At 54.6% G+C, this 14,604-nt stretch overlaps 1 protein-coding gene across 9 annotated transcripts; it reads right to left on the bottom strand.

Moving 5' to 3' along the window:
• Window positions 1-432: 432 nt before the first annotated feature.
• FGD2 (FYVE, RhoGEF and PH domain containing 2) lies at window positions 433-14,576 on the bottom strand. Of its 9 annotated transcripts, none has more exons than XM_083812866.1 (17): window positions 13,885-14,576; window positions 10,628-10,943; window positions 9,907-9,987; window positions 7,215-7,363; window positions 6,661-6,817; window positions 6,400-6,538; window positions 5,824-5,882; window positions 5,279-5,425; window positions 4,803-4,895; window positions 4,387-4,466; window positions 4,278-4,308; window positions 4,050-4,142; window positions 3,688-3,813; window positions 3,348-3,494; window positions 3,060-3,203; window positions 2,780-2,975; window positions 449-2,357 (listed from the first exon to the last, which is right to left on the bottom strand). In XM_083812866.1, the coding sequence occupies exons 1-17, from the start codon at window positions 13,947-13,949 to the stop codon at window positions 2,281-2,283; spliced, it is 2,100 nt and encodes a 699-aa protein (XP_083668992.1). In that variant the 5' UTR covers window positions 13,950-14,576; the 3' UTR covers window positions 449-2,280. The 9 variants fall into 9 exon arrangements, with proteins under 9 accessions (XP_083668999.1, XP_083668995.1, XP_083668994.1 ...); XM_083812872.1 differs by having other exon boundaries at window positions 14,170-14,575; XM_083812869.1 differs by lacking the exon at window positions 13,885-14,576 and having other exon boundaries at window positions 440-2,357; window positions 7,215-7,264; window positions 10,628-12,134.
• Between the last annotated feature and the right edge of the window lie 28 nt (window positions 14,577-14,604).

Here is a 14,604-nt window from a genome sequence, read left to right as displayed (position 1 = left end):
GAACCCTAACAGCGGACAATAACCCTAACCCTAATGCTAAGACTAACCCTAACCCTAATTCTAAGACTAACCCGAACCCTAACCCGAACCCTAAACCTAACACGAACCCTAACCCTAATGGTGGACAATAACCCAAACCCGAACCCTAACCCTAACCCTTACCCCTAACCCTAACTTGGGGGTACCCTGGGGGTAAGTGCCTTGGCAGAGCTCTGCCCCAACATCTGAGCTCCTGTCCCCCTTACCCCTCCCTTGAGGCTGGAGAGGCCTTGCTGAGAGATCTTGACAAATTAGAGAGCTGGGAATTCACCATCTGCATGAAGTTTAACAACAGCAAGTGCCAGAGTCTGCACCTAGGACAGGGCAGCACTGGATAAACACACAGTCTGGGGGATGAGAGGCTGGAGAGCAGCCCCACGGAAAAGGAGCTAGGGCTCCCGTTCAGCAGCAAGTTGAATACAAATCATCAGTGTGTGCTGGCAACCAGAAGGGCCAGTCGTGTCCTAGGGTGCATCAAGCACAACAGTTAGCCGGTCGAGGGAAGGGATTGTCCTGCTCTGCTCTGCATGGCCTCACCTCAGGTATTGCACGCAGTTTTGGGTGCCACAATATCAGAAAAAAACTACTACAATATCAGAAAAAACTACTAGAGTGCCCAAAGGAGAGCAACAAAGGTAGTGAAGGGTCTAGAGGTGAAGATATGTGAAGAAGCAGCTGAGGTCCTTGTTTTGTTGAGCCTAGAGAGAGGGGACTGAGGTGAGGCCTCATAGCGGCCTGCAGCTTCCTCACAAGGGGGAGTGGAGGGGCAGGCGCTGAGCTCTGCTCTCTGGGAGCAGTGATAGGAACTGAGAGAATGACATGAAGATGTGTCAGAGGAGGTTCACGTTGGACATTACGAAAAGGTTCTTTACCAAGAGGGTGGTCAGGCACTGGAACACGCTCCCCAGGGCAGTGGTCACAGCACCAAGACTGCCAGAGTTCAAGAAGTGTTTGGACAATGCTCTCAGACACGTGGTTTAATATTGAGGTGGTCCCCTATGGAGCCAGGAGTCAAATCCAATGATTCTTGTGGGTCCCTTCCAATTCAGGATATTTTGATTCTGCAATGCCTTGATAGTATCTCTTTACTTCAGAGGAGATAAAGCCACCACGGCTTGCCCTTTCCTGGGATGTGCTGAAATGATTAGGCTGGGGAGGGCAGACAAAACTTACAGACTTCTCATGGCTCCCCAAAGACCCCCAGAATGGCGATGGCTGTGGCTCGTCTTTGACCCTGATCCTTTCCCTGAGTGTTGTCCCCATTTGCAATACGGGGCTTTGACCTGCTGTGTCTCATACCCTCTTCAGATTCCTTTGACCTGTGACACCCCTGGGCCCTGGCTGAGGCCACTGTGCTTCTGGCTGGGGCTGGTGCTGCTGCAGGGCCCTTGTGCAAGTAGCTGTCCCTGTCTGATGGGTAAGTGGGCACCCCCAGCTCCCTATATGATGCAAGGCTGCTGCGGCCCCTGGAGACTCTCCGCATCCCCTTTGAGCCCCTGTCAGGCTCAAAGTGGCAACTTCTGCCTGGGCAACATTTCTGGGGAGCTAAAAAGGATAGGAAGAGAGGCTGCAGCCTGCAATGCTGGGCAAAATGCTGCGGAGGGGGGTTATGCTGATGGTGTAGAGGGGAATTCCCCCATCTCCCCAGCATTGCTACTCTGCTTTAGTGTGGCAGTACCATGGGTGTGCACCCAGACTTGTCCCAGAGCACTGCATTGCAGGAACCGGGTGACCAAGAGAGGTACGAAGGTGAAAAGCATTTGTGAGCAGAATGAGGTCCAGGAAAAGTCTGGGATGGGCAGAGTGCAAGCCAGCACAGGGACGCAGATGGGGGTGTCCATCTTTACAGGGTACCCCCACACCATGGGACTGCAGCACTGTGAGGTCAGGAGTTGTGACAGGCTGGGAAAGCAGCATCCTAAATCCTGAACTAGGGTCCCCAAGCTGGGTGAAGGCAAGCTACCAGCTTGGTCTCTGCAGGGTGCAAGACTGGGACTGGTTATGGGTAAGATGATGCTAGGGAACAGCCTGTGTTGACAATCCTGCAGGGCACTCCAGAAAATACACCCTCCATAAAGGCTCCTTAGACTGTGCACTGGGGTAAGAGGAAGGATTTATGGCAGCGGTTCCACTTCCATAGATGCTTTCACAAACACAGGCATAGCCCCTCCAACATCCACCACCAGGCTCGGAGGAAAGCTGAGGCATTGCTGCCCTCAGGCGGCAGCACGACGCAGCAGATCAATGCCGGGCAGGCTGTGGGATCCCCAGAATGCCCTGGCTTTCCCCGCACTTCACATCCTGGGTGCCTCCGTCCTCTATGGAGGGGAGGGGAGGGGAGGGGAGGGGAGGGGAGGGGAGGGGAGGGGAGGGGAGGGGAGGGGAGGGGAGGGGAGGGGAGGGGAGGGGAGGGGAGGGGAGGGGAGGGGAGGGGAGGGGAGGGGAGGGGAGGGGAGGGGAGGGGAGGGGAGGGGAGGGGAGGGGAGGGGAGGGGAGGGGAGGGGAGGGGAGGGGAGGGGAGGGGAGGGGAGGGGAGGGGAGGGGGAATTGGCTTGTCCATATGGTGGCAAACATACCCCCACCTTGCCCTTTTTGCAGTGAAAAATTAAAGTGCAGAGAGGTGGGGGATCTGCCTAAGGCTGGCTATGAGCAGGTGTTGGTGGGTAGGTGTGACCCACCAGGCAGCCCAGGAGTTAGGCCTGGCTTCATTCTGCGTCACTGCATGAGTCCACATCCTCACCCTCCCCTGGGTGTATGATTCCTGCAGCACAGCGTGCCATGGTCCTCATCCAGCGCTGTTTCAGCTCCTCCGTGTCGGCCAGGAAGGTGTAGACCTGCTGGGACTGTTCCAGCTGGAAGAGGTGTTGGGCGTTGCCCTGTGGCAGGTCCCTCACCTGGTAGCCCAGCAGCGGAATGGAGGTGTGGGCTCGGACATCCTGCCAAGAGAGAACACAGCAATGAAAGGCAGGGAATCTAAGCACTGGGCTGTCCCTTGCAGATCGAGCTGAGCCCAGCCTTACCTGGGGGGCTGCATAAATGTACAGCACAAGGGGATCATCCCATGGGATAACAAACCAGCCCCTCATGCCTCCCTTGCCATTCCTGTCCAGCAGCTGCAGGGAACTGCACAAAAGACTCCTGCCTGATATCTCTGCGGCTCCTTTCTGCCAAAAAAAAACCAGCCAACAAATCTCTAAACACCCAGTGTTAGTGGAGGCAGAAAGAGCACTGATCAAAGGACTGGGCATGGCAGCAGAGCTTGGAGGAGCAGGGCACAGGGAGGATGGGCAGAGAGGGGTACAACTGACCTCCAGGATGCCTTTGTGCTTCCACTCCTGGTCTTCCAGCACTACATGGCCCATCAGGAAGACATAGCATTCCTGACATACACGGTTTAGGCGGTTCCCATCATACTGCAGCTTCACCTTGTGTTCTGAGCAGCGAGCGCACACCACCTACAACCATCAGACATGGACACTGATAGGGTTAGGGTAGGACTGGGACATCCCTGTGACTCCATGAGGAGCTGAGGGCCAGGAAACAGCCCCAAGCCCAGGTAAAGGGGTGCAGAGTGTACAAAGGCTGCATTCCTGGCCCAATTGCTCAGGCCAGAAGGGAAGGGAGGAGTTGGGGGACAGGGTAACCCACGTATCCACAAGCTCTACAGTGGTGTCTGCGGCGCATGATGGCATTGAAGGGCTCCTTGCAGCGCATGCACATGGTCACCAAGTTGTCCCGCACCCACTGTGGGGCTCGGCGGCCCAGCTCTTCTGTCTGAGGGTGGGAAATGGCATTGCTGGGGCTGGCTAGCCATGGTCAGGGTGGTCCTGCTCACACTCCTTTCAGCCTCCCCAGGCCCTCTGCACTTACTCGTCCCTCCCCAGTCTGCCCCCACTAGTCCTGTAGGGTTTAGCTTAGGAAACTGAGGCACAGCAAAGTGTGATCTCCCTGAGCTTCAGCGTAGGGGGATGCTGAAGACAGACAGGACATGGGAAGGGCAGGAGGGTTACCTTGAGCGTGGGGTTTCCTGTCTCCAGTCCACGCACAACCATCTTAAAGCTCTCACTCCTCTTCTCCTTCCTGTCAATGGCATCCTGGAAAGCCTAGAAGGGAAGGCAGGGCTGGAAGGACAGATAGGGGGGCTATCCAAACACTGACAGGTAGGGGATCAGCACCCTTGGGGACCCAGGCATCCAGCTGGTGTGAGATGTGCCACCTCTCACAGCACTCAGCAGTACCTTGATCCAGGCATTCATTTCCTCCCCAGACCTAAGTGTAAAAAGGGAGATGGATGAGCTGGCATCCCTCCTCCCTGAGGAGACATGGGGCCATCACACTTTCCCTTACCTGGCCTGCAGCTCCAGCGTCCGCTGCTTTCCCGAGACCAGGAAGGTGTGAGGGAATTGCATGTCATTCAGCTCCCGCACCTGAGAGACACCGAAGAGAACATGGGGAGCAGCTGAACAAATGTCCAGCTCAAAGGGACCTCCATCTGTGAAGTGAGGAACAGGGAGTTCCCTCAGGCAGAAGCCCTTCAGCCCCTCAAATCCATGCATGACATTGCAATGCAATCCCACAGGATCAGACTGCAACCAGTCCCCCTCCCCCACAAAGTCATCGCCAGCTCCAAATTCTTCCTCCCTTCCCAGGAAGTACAAGGTAGCAGCCACACTACACCCCAGAGAGGGCTACATTTGGAGGAAGCCTCTGAAACTGTTCCCCAGGGCCTTGGAGAAAGCACAAAGACAAAAGGCTTGTCTGACCTTCATGCCATCCATGTCAATGCGGAGGCGGACCTGGAACTCAGCGCCCACCTGAATGACCTTAGGCACGCAGTACAGCAGCATGTTGTTGAACTGTGTAGGAGAAGGAGAGTGTGGGTCTGTGCCCAGCAACCTATCTGCTCAGGGCTGGGGGGTTCCCTAGGATCAAGGGTCCCTCAGACCCTAGGAGCTGAGCTGGTCCCTGGGAAGGATTTGGACTAAAAAGTGCCTACTTCTGCCCCAGCCCTCTCCCACCCTGCAAAGGCAAAGCACTCCAGGATTCTGGCATCCCCCAGGGAATCAGAGGTTCCCAAACACATGGAGCCCTGAACCAGGGTGTTCAAACCCCCCAGATCTGAAATAATCCCTTCTACACAGAGATGAGCCACCAACACCCCTGGCCGAGCTGTCTGCCCCTCTCGCCATCCCTATCCCACCTGCTCCCTGCCCCTTCCCCCTGGCATCCTGGCTCCCACCAGGAACAGGTACTTCTCCGATGTGCTGTTGTTGCGGGTTGAGATTTTTTGGACTGGCCCCTCCTTGATCAGCTCGTTGGAGGGATCCACAATGTCATCCTCAAGGCCCAGTCTCTGGTAGACCTCCCAGAGGTTCTGCAGCCGCTCCTGGGGGAGGCAGGGGGACCTGTCTGGGAGGGAGCTGTACAGCCACCACCTTGTCACACCTGGGTCCCCTCCAGCCCCAGCCCAGCTACTGAGTACTGGGGGAGATGGCACATCTCACTCACCCCAGACTGACCTTCACAAGCAGCTTCCAGACTGGAAACAGCCTGTCACAACACAGCTGATGCTACAGGCATTACTTCCCCAAGCTCGGGGAGATGGGGGTCAGATACCAAAAGCAGATACCAAAAAGCATACCTCCCCTGCTGAACCCTGCCCCATTCTGGGCACGGTTTTGCTCTGAGTTGCACAGCAATGAGGCAATAAGGAAATCTGGCAGAGAGCCAGCAAATCACCATGCGATGACTTGCAAAGCACTGCCAGCTGGGACAGGCACTCACCATCTCGGCAATAGCTGAATTTGAATGCTTGGCCACCATGAAAATCATCTCCAGGGCCTCTGCAAGGAAAAGAGAAAGGAAGAAGGGTTAAATGCCTGCTGTGGAGAGGCAGGAGAAAACTCCTGCATCTGTCCTCACCAGGAACCACACATGCAGTGGCTGCTGTCCTACCCTGGACACCATCTGAATGGCCCTGAGCACCACACAGGTGCCTGGGTCCAGCTAGACTGTGCAGCAGAGACAGTCGTGGGGGGACACACAGGGTGCTAATTTATCCTCCATCCCAGCTGGACTGGGAACTGCTGTTATCCACATGGTTGTGATACCTCCCCTGGTTATCGCAGATCTCCCTGCAGGGAAATGCTCTGCAGCAGGGCATCTTGTCCTGAACCATCACCCACCTTTCCCAACAACTTTCACAAACCCTAAAGGGGTCAGAAAAGGGTCAGACTGAGAGGTTTATCCGAGAGCATCTGTTAAGAGGACCCAGGTAGCCTGATGCCCATGTACAACACCAGGAGCTGTCAATTCCCCTACCAACCCACCCTGCTGCTTACTACAGCAGGGAGCTCTTACTCTCTGCATCATGCCAATCTGGGGACTCAGGCGGCAGTTTTTGGACATAGTCTTTCAGGAGGAGTTCATAGCGTGGGATCCTCTGTACTGGTTCCAGCATATGGTGCTGCAGTGTTAGGTTAGCGCAGACCTTCCTCTTCTGACCCATGCACAGAGAAAGAAACAGTAAACACAGCAGTTCCTACTCTCCTCTGCTTCCTCCCTGGTGGGAGATTTTGGGAAGCATTGCTGTGGTCCCCCCACACTGCCATGGCCTATCACCTGGATGTCAGCAATGAGCTCCTGAAAGGGCAGTGACTTCTCTGTCCAGACAGTTATGAGCTCCATAGCCTTGTTGAAGTTCTTCACATATTCACCGTACATTTTCAGGAATGGTGCAAGCTTCTGGATCACATCCCCGATCCTCGGGTGGGAGCTCCTGCAGTAGGGAATCGCAGCTTCCTCAGACCATAGGGAAGATGGACAGCAAGAGATAAAAAAAGGGGGGCAGTTTGTGCATGACAGAGGACAGAGGTTTATGGCTGAGGCCTGCTACATCCCCATACAACTCCCCACTCTCTAGAACAAGTACATGGCCAGCCAGCCTTGGCATTCATTCCTGGGAAAACTCCTAAGCCACATGAGATGTCACTCCCCTTTTCAGAAATAGCTTAATCTGGGCTGGACTGTTTTAAGGAAGTGCTCTCCAGCACAAAGACGTCTGGAGCAAAACAGGCTTGAACTCTCTAGTCCTATTGGGAGGCCAAATTCACCACCACTCCCTTATTCTGGGAAATTAACCCAGACATCCTGCGCCCTCCCCTCCCACAGCTCACCAATCCTCCATACGCTTCTGCAGCTCTGGCAGGAAGAACTTGGCATGGAACTGGTAGATGGAGGAAATGTTGGAGAAGATCATTTTTACCACCTCCTCTGGGACTGTCTTCCCATTTTTGGCTTCTTTCATCAGCTCTGTATAGAATACCTGGAAGAAAGGTAGGAGAAGATCACATTTGAGATCATCCAAGGAACCTGAATATGCACAAGTCCAAGGGACCTGACAAAATGCATCCACAGGGCCTGATGGAACTGGTGGATGAAGTTGCTAAGCCACTATTTGAGAAGCTGTGGCAGTCTGGTGAAGTTCTCAGTGAATGGAAAAGGACAAACTTAAACCCCATCTTTAAAAAGGGAAAAAAGGAAGACCCAGGGAACAGACCTGGCAGGCCAGTCAGTCTCACCTCTGTGCTTGGCAAGATCATGGAGCAGATCCTCCTGGAAACTACGCTAAGGCACACAGAGAACAGAGAGGTGATTTGTGACAGCCAGCATGGCTTCACTAAAAGCAGATCGTGCCGGACAAAATTTAGTGGCTTTCTACAACAGAGTTAAAGCATTGGTGGATAAGGGAAGAGCAACTGATATCATCTACCTGGACACATGCAAAGCACCTGACACTGCACTGCACAACATTCTTTTCTCCAAACTGGAGAGACATGGATTTGATGGATGGACCACTCGGTGGGTAAGGAATTGATTGGATGGTCGCACTTAGAGTTGCAGTCAACAGCTTGATGTCCAGGTGGAGACCAGTGACGAGCGGTGTCCCACAGGGGGTCGGTATTGGGACCGGCACTGTTTAACATCTTTGTCAGTGACAAGGACAGTGGTATTGAGTGCACCCTCGGCAAGTTTGCTGATGAGACCAAGCTGCTTGGTGTGGTCAACACACTGGAGGGAAGGGCTGCCATCCAGAGAGACCTGGGCAGGACTGAGAGGTGGGCCTGGGCAAACCTCATGAGGTTCAACAAGGCCAAGTGCAAGGGCCTGCACCTGGGTCGGGGCAATCCCAAGCACAAACACAGGCTGGGCGATGAAGTGAAAAGAGACCAGCCCTGTGGAGAAGGCCTTGAGGGTACTGGTGGATGAAAAACTGAACATGAGCCAGCAATGTGCGCTTGCAGCCCCAAAAGCCAATTGTATCTTGAGCTGCATGAGAAGAAGTATGGCCAGCAGGTCAAGGGAGGTGATTCTCCCACCCTGCTCTGCTCTGCAGGAGACTCTATCATCCGCAGTGCTGCATTCAGCTCTGGAGCCCCCAGCATAAGAAAGACATGGACCTGTTAGAGCTGGACCTGTCCAGAGGAGGCTCAGTGTGCTCAGGTGGCCAAGAAGGCCAACAGCATCCTGGCCTGTATAAGAAGCAGTGTGGCCAGCAGGTCTAGGGAAGTGATTGTGCCCCTGTACTCGGCTCTGGTGAGGCCGCACCTCGAGTACTGTGTTCAGTTTTGGGCCCCTCGCTACAGGAAGGACATGGAGGTGCTCGAGCGAGTCCAGAGACGGGCAATGAAGCTGGTGAGGGGTCTGGAGAACAAGTCTTACGAGGAGCGGCTGAGGGAGCTGGGCTTGTTCAGCCTGGAGAAGAGGAGGCTCAGGGGCGACCTTATCGCTCTCTACAGTTACCTTAAAGGAGGCTGTAGAGAGGTGGGGGTCGGTCTGTTCTCCCACGTGCATGGTGACAGGACGAGGGGGAATGGGCGAAAGTTGCGACAGGGGAGTTTTAGGTTGGATGTTAGGAAGAACTTCTTTACCGAAAGGGTTATTAAGCATTGGAATGGGCTGCCCAGGGAGGTGGTGGAGTCACCATCCCTGGAGGTCTTTAAAAGACGTTTAGATGTAGAGCTTAGCGATATGGTTTAGTGGAGTACTTAGTGTTAGGTCGGAGGTTGGACTCGATGATCTTGAGGTCTCTTCCAACCTAGAAATCTGTGTGATACTGTGATAACGATGATCAGAAGCTGGAGCACTTCTGCTATGAGGACAGACTGAGAGAGTTGGAGTTGAGTTCAGCCTGGAGAAGAGAAGGATCCAGGGAGGCCTTATAGCAGTATTCCAGTACTTAAAGGGGGCCTACAAGAAAGCTGGAGAGAGACTCTATCAGGGAGCACAGGAATAGACAAGGAGTAATGGCTTTAAGGTAAAAGAGGGTAGATTTAGATTAGACGTTAGGAAGAAATTCTTTACTATGAGGGTGGTGAGGCACTGGAACAGGCTGTCCAGAAAAGCTGTGGATGCCCCATCCCTGGTAGTGTTCAAGGCCAGGCTGGATGGGGCTTTGGGCAGCCTGGTCTGGTGGAAGGTGTTCATGCCCGCGGCAGGTGAGTTGGAACTCGGTGGTCTTTGAAGTCCCTCCCAACTCAAACAATTCTGTGATTCTATGACTCTATGATTTTGTGATTCTCTGGCTGTGACAACCAGCAACCCAGCAAGGCTCACATCTGCACAGATTCATTCTTTCCATAACCTCCAGGAAACAGTTCCTGGCCTGTGCACACACTGAGCTGAGCCCAGGCACTGCCACAATATCCCAGCCCTGTCAAGGAGCACATGACAACTGCTAAGTGTGGCCTGTGCCTTGGTCCTGCCTGGTTTGTCAGCATGGGCTGCCCAGGCTGTGCTAGTGGGGGCTGGTTGCAGCAGGGCTATCACTTCCCAGGCTTGCATGTGCCTTTCTGCTCCCCAGCTCACCTGGTCGAGAAGGTGGAGGCGGTTGACATAAGCCTGCTCTGTCTCCAGCAGCTCCAGAGCGATTTTCTTTTCCTCTGGCTCCTACATAAGGAGAAGAGCTCAGTCTCATGGGCAGTGATGTGGGCTGTCCCTAACAGCCTGAGGGGATCCAGCTCTGTTCCGCAGGGTTCAGAGCCCACAGTCCAACTGGAAGTGGACCTTGCTCTGGGTCAGGGCAAAGGAAGGGCTTCAACACAGTGTGAAAACAAAGCTGTTTGCGGGCTGTGGGGAAGCTTGGCTCACATTCTCACAGGTCACTCCTTCCTCCATGCCCGTTTCTCCTAGGGCAATACAGGCCTAGTGATCTCATACAGTAGGGCAGCGTGGGGAGGGTTAACCCCATGGTCTGCAGTTCCACCAAGGCTTCTGAATGAGACCTGCAGAAATGCATCTGCAGTTGGCACAGGTGACGCTGTGGGACCAACCCAGCAGGGCCCACCTGAGCATCTGACCCGCATGCTATAGTTATATCAGAGCTAGAAGACACAAGCTCTGCCTGAATCTATCTGACTACAGGGAATTTGTGCCCAAAGCACCAGGAACAGGGCCACTTCTCAGTCACCCCCTGCACCAGACCTTGACGGGGCAGTGATTTGCTCAGCAGAGACCTCAGCTCTGATCCAGCACACACAACTGGGTGCGGGCACCCACCAGCTTACCAGGAACCACCTCCGGAGCTCACCTTGCTGCCAGCTTCGAGGCCTGGATCCTGCTGCTTCCTCCAGTTGTCCCCGCTGATCTTGTGTCGGAAAGAACGAAGGCATTTGAAGCTAAGCCCCTTCTGACCTTGCTGCTCTTTCTGCCCTGCTGCTGAGGCCTTCCTCTGCTGCTGTTCCTCCTCCTCCTCACTCTCTTGCTCTGCTTGGTGCCTGGCAGCCATATGGGAGAAGTTCTGGCCCTGGCTGGCTGAGGATGCTGGAAGCTGTTGGGGCTGGCTGGTCACAGGACAAGTCTGGCCATGCAGAGAGTGTTGGTCCCTCCAGGGGAATTTGCCAGCCCTGCAAGGGGGGGAACCAGCATGATCAGCTGCCCCAGCACAGTGCAGGCCTCCCGGCTGCCAACCCATAGGCTGGCTTTCCCACAGCACTGCCCTGAGCTGGCCTAGGATCAGGCTACCATCCTCAAGCAAGGTGGCAGGAAACGGCAGCACCTCAGTGCTGATGCTACCTTGCTCTGCCACAACCCTGCTGATACAATCCAGTGTCTGAAAGCCTATACGTAGTCTGAGGGTGACATGATCCAGTCTCTCCTCTCCTGGCTCCTCCTGCTGGTGTGGTTAATCCCCATCCTGCTCTGCAAGAGCACAGCTCAGCCATTTATCCCATCCACAGGCAGCATGAGCCATCTTAGCCTTCCAGACTTGCACAAGCCACACGTCTCCTTGGCACAGCCCATCACTTCCTCTCAGGCATCACTAGGTGGGAGCAATCTAAAATCTGAGGCTTTGCTGGGTTTCCTGCCCTGCCCCAGGCTCTTCTCCTCCCCACTCCTGATGTCTCCTTGCAATAGCACACAAACACGTCACCGTGTTTTGCTGAAGGTTTCCAGCCAAAATTCTGGGATGCAACAGACCACCTGGAGGTTTTCCCCTCCCACTTCAGTGTTTCTTCCCAGAGATGTGTCTCTGCCAACTTGTTCCCCATGTCTCCATATGCTCGACTTGGCATGATGCTCTTCAAGCCACTTCCAGTCTGGATCTCTAGTTTAAAACTCATTTTACTAATTGTGCTAGGACCTGACTTGAGAAACCTGACAGCCTCTGAATGCCTCTCACCAACACAACAACTTTCAAGGCAATGCCAGTCCTTGATCATCCCAGACCTTATCCTTTCAACCTTCCTCCCCAGGGACATGACAAATCCCCCATGAAGACCACTTCCATCTCTGGGCTCACACCACCACTTCGGATTCATGTCAGACAAAGCTTGACTGTACTGTTTATCCATGGAAGGGAATCATCCCTGTTCCCAGCAGGATCCTCTTCCACTTCAAGTCCACGCCATTTAGCTTTGGTGCTAGCAAATGGCACATCTGGATCTTTGCTTGCTCCCAGCTGTTTAATGCCCAAAGTGAAGACCTGTCCTTTGCAGCACTGGAACAGCTCTGGCTTTCTGTCTACTGCTGCCATGGAGCCAAAGCAGGGAACCAGCTGTCCTGGGCACGAGGCTTTAAAAGCCAAATAGCCAAGACGTTTCAGCCCTGAGGAAGGTTTGTGGTTTTGCAGAATGGTGATCTTTTAGTGACTTTCTCTCTTTTCTGGCAAAGACAAGGAAGACAAGTCCAGAGCAGCACCTTGAAGATGACAGCAGTGAGCTGTCTGTCACCTGAGAGCTGGTTGTTTAGTAAATTCCTCCAGGCAGAAACCAGTAAGACATCCAGTGGTGGCCTGCAGACAGGAATGGAATGAGGAGGAGAAAAGCAGGATGAAACTGGACATAAAACCATGAAGTTGCAGACAGGAAGTGACTCAATAGCAGACACTCATCTGAAGAGGAGGACAGATCTATCCCCACATGGACCAGCATGTGTCTGTGAGCTTGTGAGTGCATCCACAGCCACGCACACCTGTCCTTGGAGGCAGTCATAGTCCTTCATGTGATAGAGATGCTTTATCCATCACTCCGAGTGCCTCCCAGACCTGTGTCGGCCTAAATCCGCTGCTGAGATCCAACAGGGAACTTCTCTCTTTCTATTTGCAGTATGACTTGTGCTGACTTCGGCTAAGCTGTTTTCTGTTCCAGAAAACTTGTTTCCAGGTTCTACAGCTTCCTCCAAAAGCGATAAAAGTTACTTTTATTTCCCCTAACTCAAACATATGCAAACAACAAACACACTGCAGCAGCAAAACGGGGATAGATCAAAGACCACAAGTGGTTCCAACACAACATCACAAGACAAATTGTGACTGTAGGACCATGGGAACAACCATGCTAATCTGAAGCCATTCAGAGCACAAAGGTCAAGCAAAGCACATAATGCAGGCAAAGCACCTGGAGCAGAAGGAAATCTTATGTCTCGCCATCTTTATGAAGGGCTGCAAAACCAAGGCTCACTGACAGCACCTCACAGATATAAGAAAAGGCAATATTTGGTATCCCTATTTAGCAGATAGGAAAACCGAGGCACTGACAACAAACACGACCCACCCCAAGCCTCAGAACCACTTCACTGGGGCAAGGCACATCACCAGCCCTGACTGTGGCCTATGCTGTTTGTCATCCCGTGTGATCTGCAGGTCCCAGCTCATGCTTCAAGTGAAGATGCTGTTTTACAGAGCAGCCACACAGCCTGAAAGGCATTCACTCCCCCCCCACACACACACTCCCTTGCAAGATGCTTTCTGTTCCCTTTCCTAGGAGTCATACTGCTGCAAACAACTGGATGTCTGAAGCTGGTGTCTGAGGCTCAGGCCCTCCTAGACACTCAAGCAGCCGATTTCCAAGGACTGTGAAGTGCCCAGCTGTCTACCTTCTGGCCCAGAGCTCATGCGGCTGCTCTGGTCAGAAGAGTTGCAGAGGAAGCTGGAGGTGTACTGGTGGAGCTATGGCAGGAAGCGTGCACACCTACCGCTCCAAGCCGTACTTGCCACTGGGTGAGAACTGTCTGCATGTTTGCAAACCAAAATCCTCTTCTCCAGAAGCAGCAGAAAAACAACATTCAGCAGGCAGGCTAACTGCAAAGGTACTGAGCCTAAACCTGATCCTGGCACAGAAACCTCCAGCAAAGTCAGTCACCTCCTAGCTGAGGTTTTCAGACTTTTCTCCATGACCTGCAGCACGAGGAAAGCTGCAGGGCAAATCTGAGTGCTAAAGAAAAACAGATTACCCAATCGCCTTTCCCCACAGCCTCCAAACCACCTCCACCACGGGTCTTCTTTCCAAAACCCACAGCACGTGGAGCCCTAATGCACCTGCAGCGCCCCTGACGTGTGCTCCTTACCCACAGTCTTCAAACACAGCCACCAGGTTCAGCACGCTCCGCTGACTGCCCGCCTCCCCCTCCATGGCACAGGCTGTGTCAGCTGGGAGCAGAGCCCGGGTGTAACGATGGAGCTGCTGGGGCAGGTGACTGTGGCTCCCTGCCACAGCCCTGAGCCCTTCCCTCCCTTACTCCGCTTCGAGGTGTCCCTGGGACCCACAGCACGGACCAGCTCCTGTTGCTTCTGCAGCAGATGAGCTTTTATCTGGGGTGGCCTCAGAAAGGAAAAGGAAAGAGGAAGCGCACCAGGTTGCGAGGAGAAGCTCTCAGAAACACTGGGAATTTGTTCAGCCCGGCTCCAACCTGGCCGCGGCACCAAAGGCAGGGCAGCAGCAGGGCGGCTGCAACGCCACGAGCCCGCTTCCCGTGCCGGCCCGCGGCAAGCCGGCGGCGGCGGGGCTGTGCCGAGGCGGCCCCCGCGGGGCCCGGCACTGCGAGGGGCCGCGACCGGGCTGCGAGGGAGAGGAGCGGAGGCTCCCTGGCCCTGCAGGGCTGCCCTGGCGCGGGGGCACACGAGCCCGTGGGAGGACGGCGCGCTGGGGCCAGCCTCTTGCGGAGAGGCACCGTGCCCTCGGCCCGCCGCAGCCGCCCCTGCCCGGCCCCGTCACGGCCTCCCCGAGGCCGCACCTACGGCGCCAGCCCCCCCGCGGCGCTGTCGGGCCGCTGCCGAGCCTCCGCCGC

Source organism: Anser anser (genome assembly GCF_964211835.1).
Source record: "Anser anser genome assembly, chromosome: 27".
NCBI lineage: Eukaryota > Metazoa > Chordata > Aves > Anseriformes > Anatidae > Anser > Anser anser.
This window is presented reverse-complemented; position numbering and strand designations above follow the sequence as displayed.

Bases quoted from the DNA above. Each gene is read 5' to 3' on its own strand.
- FGD2 (XM_083812865.1), bottom strand. From the start codon at position 11,011: ATGGGTTGGCAGCCGGGAGGCCTGCACTGTGCTGGGGCAGCTGATCAT. The intron at 4,896-5,278 runs GTGGGAGCCAGG...TCTCCTACACAG, and splicing joins CGGAGAAGTACCTGTTCCTG to TTCAACAACATGCTGCTGTA. The intron at 3,204-3,347 runs GTCAGTTGTACC...TTTTTTTGGCAG, and splicing joins AGCACAAAGGCATCCTGGAG to AAAGGAGCCGCAGAGATATC.